Genomic DNA, 9,368 nt, shown 5'->3' with positions numbered 1-9,368 from the left:
GCGGCGCGCACGGCCGCTCACTGGGACCGGCGGGATCGGCACGCGGTCGGCGGACAAATGCCAGTTGTTGGGGAGGTGGGCGTCCCTCCAGGGGAGCGGCGGCATACATCCGCGTTGATGTAGTGCCGGTCGCGCTCGCCGGCGGCCGTGGGGCGATGGAGAACGTGGGCAGCGCGGGGGCCCGACGCGGTGGTGATGCGGGTTCCTCCTTCTTCACGGAGCCGCGGCGGCGTCCCGACGAGGAGCCAGAGCCTCGCGGTTGTGCTTTCCCTTGCGACCGTAGTTCCATAGCCCCATGGCTGCGGGCAGCCGGCCGGCGAGTTCGAGGCTAGGGTTTGGGGTTGTCGGGTTTCGAGGAGGGCGCGGGGTGGAGTGAGGGAGTGTAGACGACGACCGGTCCACGGCTTCCTCATTTAAGAAGGACCGCGACCGTTCACTGGGCGGATGACAGGTGGGGTCGCCCGCGCGTGCGCATTGATGTTGGCGGGTGGGAGGTAGGTGGCCGCCTGCCACGCGGCCCCGACGCGGACGTTCGACGCGTCCGTTCGCTGTCCGCCGCGACCCAAACCCGGCGCATGTGTTGCGCTCGAAATGGGTCGGCCCGGACACAAAATGGACCAGATAGGTCCGGGTCGTCGCGCGCTGGGCCGCCTCGTTTGTCCCTTTTATCTCAAACGGACGGGGTCGGACAGGATGAGTCGTGCGGTGGAGTTGGGCTAAATGGGGTCCATTCAGGTCTACCAGTTTTGCATTTTGCGTAGTCGTCTGCTTGCCGACAGGGCCAATCTCAGAGCTCTGGAGATGTCCATGGCAAAATTAAACAATAGGATTTGCTTGTTTGAGAACCCCTGGAGAGTAGCTGCTGCTTCGGCACCAAGGCGAGAAAGGGAGAGCCAGATGCCAAACACAGAGACATATTTTCCTGCAGTCCAAAATTTTATACTGTAACCGTTTGGCGTGGGCGCTGTCCGTCCGACCATCCGCCTGTCTACGTCCATCGTCAAGTCCGGCGCTTTTGGTCCGTCTCGAGAGCGAAACAACGGCCGGCGGATCGCCCAGTTTCTCGTTGGGCGGGCGTGCCTACGCCTTCGTCGGACTAGTACAATCTCGTAGCCGGTCGCTTGAGACCAGGCACGCTGCTCGAGGGAACGGCTACCGCTCCCTCGTGCTTCTCGCTTTGCGGCGCCAATGCGCGATCGGCGCGCCACTCAAGAGCTGCTGTTCCCTCTTTTCCATTTTTCATATATTTTTCCTGTGTTTGTCTGCAGCATCAAAAAGATAGGGCGTCGATAACTACCGAACGTTCGGTCTGGGGGAGTACCAGACCGAACGAAAGATTCGGTACGCCATCTTAGCCCCGCCGAACGAAATCTTTCGGCACGAGAGGCCGCCTGCCCGAACGCCCATTACCACTGCCCCTACAGGCCCTTTTTTAGGAACACCGCCTTACAGGCCCTTTCTCTATTGAAACAAAAAAAACACAGAGGCGCAACAAAAAGCCTTTCTTTGCTGGGACAAACAACAAATTGCCATGGATCATATGTAAAGTAAAATTTTCAAAGAAAATTAGAGTAAAAATGCCAGTCCCATAAAGTTGGTTTGGCATGAAAAAAAAAACCATTAGCAATTACGTTGACATGTATGTAAACGGTAATATAGGTAAATTTGCCCTTTTTTCCATTTGAAGGTCGACAATATAGGTAAACTTGCCATGTCAAAAAGGTAAAAATTGTCATGGCCAAATAAAACAGTAAAATTTTAACAAAAAATAAATAGGAAATAGAGGTTAAAAATGAAATTGCCATGGCGTTATAGATAAAATTGGCATGGCAAATCGAAAGAAAATTTGCCATCTTTTTTTCATTTCAAGGTCCTATATTGCCGTGGCAATATAGGTAAACTTGCCATGAAAAAAAGGTAAAAATTGCCATGAAAAAACAAAAAAGTAAAATTTTAACAAAAACATAGAAATAGAGGTAAAAGAAATTGCCATGGCGTTGCAGATCAATTTTCCAGGTGAATATAGGAAAAATTGACATGGCAAATTGATAGAAAAATTTGCCATCTTTTTTTCCCATTTGAAGGTCCTATATTGCCATAGCAATATAGGTAAACTTGCCATGTCAAGAAGGTTAAAATTGCCATGGAAAAAAATTTAACAAAAAATAGAAATAGAGATTAAAAAAAGAAATTGCCATGTCGTTACAGATAAATTTGCCATGTCAACATAGGAAAAATTTCCATAGCAAATTGAAAGAAAAAAATCCATATTTTTTTTCATTTGAAGGTCCAATATTGCCATGGAAAAATAGGGAAACTTGCCATGTCAAAACGGTAAAAATTGCCATGGCAATAAATTGATAAAATTCTCGTAGAAAAATAGAGGTTAAAAAATTATTGCCATGGCGTTATACATAGATTTTCCATGCCAATATTGGGGAAATTGCCATGGCAAATTAAAAGAAAATTTTGCCAATTTTTAATCAATTGAAGGTAAAATTTCGATGTCATCAATACAAAACTCTTGACATTGCCACAACACAAATTCCTGTTTACAAAAGCCAAAAGTTATGAATTTTTTTGCCATGGCAAAATCACTTTACGGCCCATGGCAAATTATAGCTTTTGCTACGTTAGCAAAATACACTTGCCATGGCACAACTCATTTTTTTTAGAAAAGAATAAGCCATTGAAGGCAACATATTATGTTTTTTGCCATCGCAATAAAATAATGTAATTTGTCACGACAATAAAATTTGAGTTGCCATGGCAACATAATTTTGAGTTCCCAAAATGGCGAAAAACATAATTTGAGTTTGCCAGAAATTATAATTTCTAAAATGTCGTCGCGAAAAAGGTATTAATGGTCGATGTGTGGGAAAACATCTACACTTGCCATGGCAAAGCACATGTTAAGTTTTTATGGCAATTGTTAAATTGGCGTGCAAAAAGAACTCCAAAAAATACCATGGCAAAAAACAAATTTACATCCCATGGCAAAAAAAACCTAAAATGCAATGATCAACTCGTTGCCATATGACCATATGACACATAGTTACTAAAAAACCCTACATTTGCCATATAACCATTAGAAAACAACAATCTGTGATGGGCCGTGATATTAAGACAAAATCTATCAAAACTATTGTCATGTGTGAATGAACTAACAATTTATAAAGTTGCCATGGTATTGGAATTTGTAATGATCTAAGAAATTGCCATGTTGTGCTGAACATCATGATTAGAAATTGCCATGTATTATAGAACCAAAAACCTAAATTTGTGCACTACTCACATGGCAAAGTTAGTAACTACAAAAATCACAGAAAAAATTTGTGTTCTACTCAGATTTTAGTGTAGCATGGCAAATTTAGGGACTATTTCATACACAAGCAGTGGCAAAATGTGTTCAAAAAAGCTCAGGGTACTCAGCATCTAGCAAAATTCATCAGGCATCAGTAAAAAATGGGGGAAGTAGGACGTTGTACTACAGATGCACACACAGAACTGCGGAAGGAGAGCGGCGCGCGCATCGACCTGTCGGATCCCCCTCGCCCGTGGTGTAACTCGAGCTCGAGCACCTCCACGCCGGGCTCCCTTCTGAGGATGGACGCCGTCTGTGAGGAGCCCATCTTGTCGCCCCGCCGCGGACGCATGGCGCTGTCCCAGGGGACTCGTCGTCGGGCACCCGACTTCGCTCTCCGCCCGGTGCACGCCGGGAATCGCTGGAGCGTCGCTGCCTCCCCCAATTCACCGGACGGGAGCAGAGATGGCACGACGCTGCGCTGCTCCACCACCGCTCTCTTCGCGTGACCACACCTCGAGCCGGGCGGTGAGCTTGAAGAGGGGAGACGACCTAGATGCCCGCCGCGACGGCGTAGGCGAGCGGGGCGCTCTGCCTCGGCCACGGCCGCACCTCTAGCCGGTGGGAGCGGACCAGAGTCACGCCGCGCTCCGGTCAACATCGCCTGAACGAGATCGAGCAGGGGAGATGGCTACCTCGGTGGCGGCTCGAGGAGTGGAAACGGCTACCGCGGTGGCGCAGGCGAGCGGGCGGCGCTTGGCCTCCTCCACGACCGCACCTCTACGCCGGCGAGGATCACGCGGATTTATGCGGCCTCGGCCCCGCCCAACGCGGCGGCGCGGGGAGCTGGCGGCAGCGGCGATCCAGAGAGACGCTGTGAAGAGGAAGAGTGGGTGAGGGAAAGAAAAGGATAAGGTTGCGGGGGAGAAGGAGATGAGGTCGTTCGGGAGTTGGGAGGAAAATCCCGAACTAATTCTCTGTTGACTTGGCAGTTTCACATGCTCTAAGATTTGTGCAAATCATGGACCAAGTGCTAAAATCCTGACGTTCGGGAGTTATCGATTCCGAAAAGATAAGTCACGCTCTCGTAGACGTTTTCCGACGCGTACGTACGTGGGAGACTTTTTCAAACTTGTATAGAAAAACAAAACACATTATATTTTCTCTCTACAGCACTAAAAAAAGATGGAACACTGAGCCGCTCTTGAGCAACAGAGCCGCTCGTTTCGGGTCCGGAGCGGGTGAATCAATCCAGCGCGAAAAATCCCGAGAGTTCCACTTGGGAATCCAACAAAAAGATCCGGGGTGCACCGTGCGCGCCGTCCTAATCAGCCCCCGGTCAGCAGTAAACAAGCGTGCCGCTGCGCGTAACCATCCCGACGTTGCCATGCCGTCTCGACGTATTGATGGGGAAATAGACGGCTTCCCGGGAAATGAATCCACCCCAGAATCGCTTGGATCACATGCCGCACGTCACGTCCGCAGGGAAGAGAAGATGCCCGCAGAAAATTCCCGGCCTCGCACTGCACTTGCGTCTCGGGAAGACGATGCGGTGCGTGCCGTGCGTCGTCTGATGAATTGCCCCGGTTGGTGGACGTGCTACGGCAGGAAATGGATAATCTGCACTTTTAATCTGTTAAAGTTTGAGGTCGGTAGCAACAAACGGATAGATGATCGATCATGTGAAGAAAGAAATAAACCTGGATCGCTTGGTGGTGGAAGCCCTTGATGGCTGGGCTGGATGCCTTCCCATGGCGTCCCGGCTTGTTATACGTTATCCTTAGCCAGGAACTACGATGAGCTGGACGGATGCCAATCATACCCTGATGAATCTTTTAGCAACCATGTGCATCGACGAAGAAAAGAAAATGGCTTTCCACCACCAACAAGGCCGGCTCGCTTTTATGGAGGACTACTGCTACAACAAACCGCTTGACCAAAACCAAATCAGGAAATGGAAACAACGAAACAGCATCAATTTCTACTAGTATGTATAAAACCTAGGCAAGTAGTACTACCTTTTTTTTTTGTGTGAGATCGGCAAAAACGATGGTGTTTGGAAGCATATTCGCTGGATGCCTATCCTATTATCCCAAGAGGAAGAGGAACATTGTGCGTGGCGCACGAGGCCTGCTGCCGCCCGCCGGTGCGGACAAAAGCGGCCACCCAAACGGCTATAATTAGGCGGTTCGGGAGCGCAAACGCTCCACAGCCTCCTGCCTGCACGTTTAACTTCACTTCGTTGCGCAACGCGAGCAAATTACCCTCCTCTCCTCCGGAGCCCCACCCCAGCACCGCACGGCCCGACCGAGACCTCCGTAACGGGAAGGGAAACGCCAGGATCCGTAAGACCTCCAGAGAGGCAGGGCCTAGAGCCACCCAACCAACCACCGGAGCGGCGCGGAGTCGGAGCCCCCCGCGCAGCGGCGCAGCTCCCCGCCGGCGATCGCACGCTCGGGACGATTCCGGCGGCTCCGTCGCCCCACGCGCTCCATTGGAGGAGCCCTCGCCCTCGCCCCCGCCCCGCGCGCGGCTGCCTTGGAGGGGAAATTGCTTCCTGTCCCCCGTCCCTTGCCTGCGCTGGCGGCGGGCTCCTCCTGACCGCCGCGATGCCCGAGGCCGGCCGCTACACCCACAAGAAGGACGACGGCATCTGCAACAGCGTCTGCGGCGAGGTGAGCCATTCCCCTCCCCCCTGCCCAGATCTGCCCTCTTCGCTGCGGCGGGGTTGATTCCCTAGCCCCGAGATGCGTGCTTCCCTTGTCGGGATGCCTGGAGCATTAGGCCCGCTCCGCATGCTTGCCGCCTTGCACCTCGATTCGGTCCTCGTGCCGTCGTCGATGCGTGCGTGCTGCTTTATTTTTTTTTTTCTTCGCAAGCTCCAAATTGCGGTTGGGATGCCGGTCGGAATTTGGTGGGATTGGGAGCAGAGGAGGGAGGCCCTCTGCTCTTCCATGCTTTTGCTTCGGATGATGGAGGGGATATTGTTAGGTGGAGCCACGGAGTTCGGATTCCTCACGCCTTTTTGGAGGTACAAGAATCTCGCGACGTGTCGGAACTGCGTGTTTTTGGGCTGCTATCCCCAACCGTGGTACCACTAATATTTCTTGCAACGAGCAGGGGGCTTTTCTGCTTCTTTCTTCGTTCACGAGCACCTGTGCTGTGAAAACTTCGCTGGCCTGCAAAATTGCATGTTTAAGGTCGACTGTTCAACCCTAAAATTTGGTTGGGAAAGGGGCGCAGCTTTTGGTTAGTTATCAGTACCGGTATGTCTGTAGCTAGCGTTCTTGTTGATAGCGCTGGTCTCGATTGTAGCTTGGACATTTTGATTTCCCACCGCTCTAGGTTCAGCTGTTGCTGTCTTGCATAATCTTGCCAACCTCGCGCTTCATTATTTGTGACTGATGTTGTCCTTATCCTTTTGGACTCGTGCTTGTAGCTCTGGCGCTAGTTCTTCATTGGTTCGTTACTGTAGTAGTTTACTAGTTTTACACGCTGGTGGTCAGTTTCTGATGACCTTTTCATGCAACCTTTTATGGCTGTAGCATAACTTGTTGTGAAAAGGGAATGTTCCGCAACTGCTTTGGGAGGTTATATCCTTTTGGCAAGCAGGCTTTGGTTATTGCCGTGCAGGCATGTGTTTGTTCCTGCTTTAGGGATATAGACTTTACAGAGTATACATGTGTGTGCCTGACTTTTAAATGGTTGCCTCAAGTAGTTGTGCTAGGTCTTCAGTTTGTGTCGAGCGGTGGAAATGCTCTGGTTGTGTAGTAAGTTACCTTGTTCTTGCCGTTTTTGATGGCGTGATCTGGTAACACCCTTTTGTCATCAGCAAGTGAAAAGTTGGATATCTGTGCTCACACATGAGCTTTTCAAGCCATGTTTTTTTCCTCATACGCCTGTCCTCGAATGCAAAATTTCGTAATTCAGTAATTTAGTCTGTTGCCTCTGAACCAGAACGAACAGCATGCTCATCTTCTGTTCCGTGCATCGACGAGTTGCAGGACAGTAGACCTGTTTTTCCTTGCATCTGAGCCTGTCCTCAAATGTGATTCACCAAATGATTCCCAATTACGTGTTATATTTCCTGATGATTTTTAGGTAAATTGCTCAGCTTAAAATATCCCTTGGCAGCATCAAATTTATATTCAGCCATATGTTTTGCTACCTCTGAACCTGAATGAACCGATGTTAAAACGCTCCTTCAGTCATGTGTACCAGTATGTCAATGCCTGGTGTTCTTATTTCCTTCATGAATTTACTTATGTCTATTCTTGCTTTCTTATCTAATTTATGAATTCATTCACTTGCAGCCCACCTCAAAGGCAGTTATGGCCATGTCAAGGCTCAAGTGTGCGCTTCGGGGGTTTGATTTCAGGGTAATTCTGGCCCTCTTGATTGGTGTGCCACTGGTAATGTTAATGATATATGCGCATGGTCAGAAGGTCACATACTTCCTCCGGCCAATCTGGGAATCTCCTCCGGAGCCCTTCAAGATAATCCCTCACTACTACAATGAGAATGTCACTATGGAGAACCTCTGCAAGCTACATGGGTGGAAAGTCAGGGAGACCCCACGCCGTGTTTTCGATGCTGTCCTCTTCAGCAATGAGCTTGATATCCTTGAACTCCGTTGGAATGAACTGAGCCCCTATGTGTCAGAGTTCGTCCTGCTCGAGTCCAACTCAACTTTCACTGGTGTGATAAAGCCCCTCTACTTCAAGGAAAACCGCGATCGATTTAGATTTGCTGAATCGCGGCTGACCTATGGCACATATGGGGGAAGATTCATGAAGGGGGAAAATCCATTTGTTGAGGAGTCATTTCAGAGGGTTGCCCTGGACCAGCTCATTAGGATTGCAAGAATTGAAGATGACGACATATTGATCATGTCAGATGTTGATGAAATCCCAAGTGGCCACACCATCAATCTCTTGAGATGGTGTGACGACACTCCTAAGATACTCCATCTTCAGCTCAGGAATTATCTGTACTCATTTGAGTTTTTTCTGGATGACAAGAGTTGGAGGGCGTCAATTCACAGGTATGTGTCTGGGAAGACAAGATATGCTCATTTTCGGCAGACAGATGAGCTTCTTGCCGATTCAGGGTGGCACTGCAGTTTTTGTTTCCGTCACATCAGTGATTTTGCCTTCAAGATGAAAGCTTATAGCCATGTGGATAGGATTAGATTCAAGTACTTCCTGAACCCTGAGAGGATTCAAGATGTCATTTGCAGAGGGGCGGATCTTTTTGACATGCTTCCTGAAGAGTATACGTTCCAAGAGATCATTGCGAAGTTGGGCAACATTCCAAGCACATTCTCTGCTGTTCATCTTCCTAGTTATCTGCTTCAGAATGTTGACCGGTACCGTTATCTTCTCCCCGGGAACTGCAGGAGAGAAAGTGGCTAGGTTCTGTGGTTTACTTTGCAAGCTGCTGTGCATGGGTGCCACTGCCTACGCTGCTTGAGAGTGGTTGGCTGTTGCAATTGCATCTGATATGATTGGCTAAGTTGGACGGTTGCTTGGGCTAGTGGTTATGGACAAGTTCATGATTTTGTGCCGTGTAATGGAACATTGGAGGATATGACAGCATAGCGCATGCTTGATCATTACCTTCCCAGAAGAGCTCAACGGTGTATGCTTACCACCAGAAGTCATTGCCATTCATATTTCCTCCCTGATTGATGTGTAAACTCAGAGCTGTAATGGAGAAATGAACACTATGTGAGATTTCAGATTTATATGCTGTACAAGTGGCCTTACCCTGCTGATAATTACATATGTGTTCATATTTTTCACCTTGGTGCTCTGTTTCTTGTGTTGATGGCACCGATGAAAATCTGATTTCCTCACTACTGGATTTTCTGATTCCCATCGTAAGAAGTTCTGGCTTCCAAGACTGTTTTGAAACTTAGGTGACCGACCGGGTAAGTACAACTTCTGCATTTGGCAGCTGTGAACAGACTTGAAAGGTGCCGTGGCAAAAAAAAGTTGCAGGGGAATGTTGGTAACCCTTGGACTGACATCTGGACATGTCGAAATCTTGGTGCTTGGTAATG

General features: G+C 49.0%; 1 protein-coding gene across 1 annotated transcript; it reads left to right on the top strand.

The window, feature by feature from the left end:
• Positions 1 to 5,677: 5,677 nt before the first annotated feature.
• On the top strand, positions 5,678 to 9,107 carry LOC123053641 (beta-1,4-mannosyl-glycoprotein 4-beta-N-acetylglucosaminyltransferase; the record flags this gene model as incomplete). Its single annotated transcript, XM_044477150.1, is given in 2 exon segments — positions 5,678 to 5,979; positions 7,618 to 9,107. Coding segments are annotated over 2 exon segments (1,167 nt in total). The 3' UTR covers positions 8,719 to 9,107.
• Positions 9,108 to 9,368: the final 261 nt, after the last annotated feature.

Source organism: Triticum aestivum, chromosome 2D, assembly GCF_018294505.1.
Source record: "Triticum aestivum cultivar Chinese Spring chromosome 2D, IWGSC CS RefSeq v2.1, whole genome shotgun sequence".
In the NCBI taxonomy this organism is placed as follows: domain Eukaryota; kingdom Viridiplantae; phylum Streptophyta; class Magnoliopsida; order Poales; family Poaceae; genus Triticum; species Triticum aestivum.
Note: the sequence above shows the minus strand (reverse complement) of the source record. Positions and strands in the feature narration are given on the sequence as shown.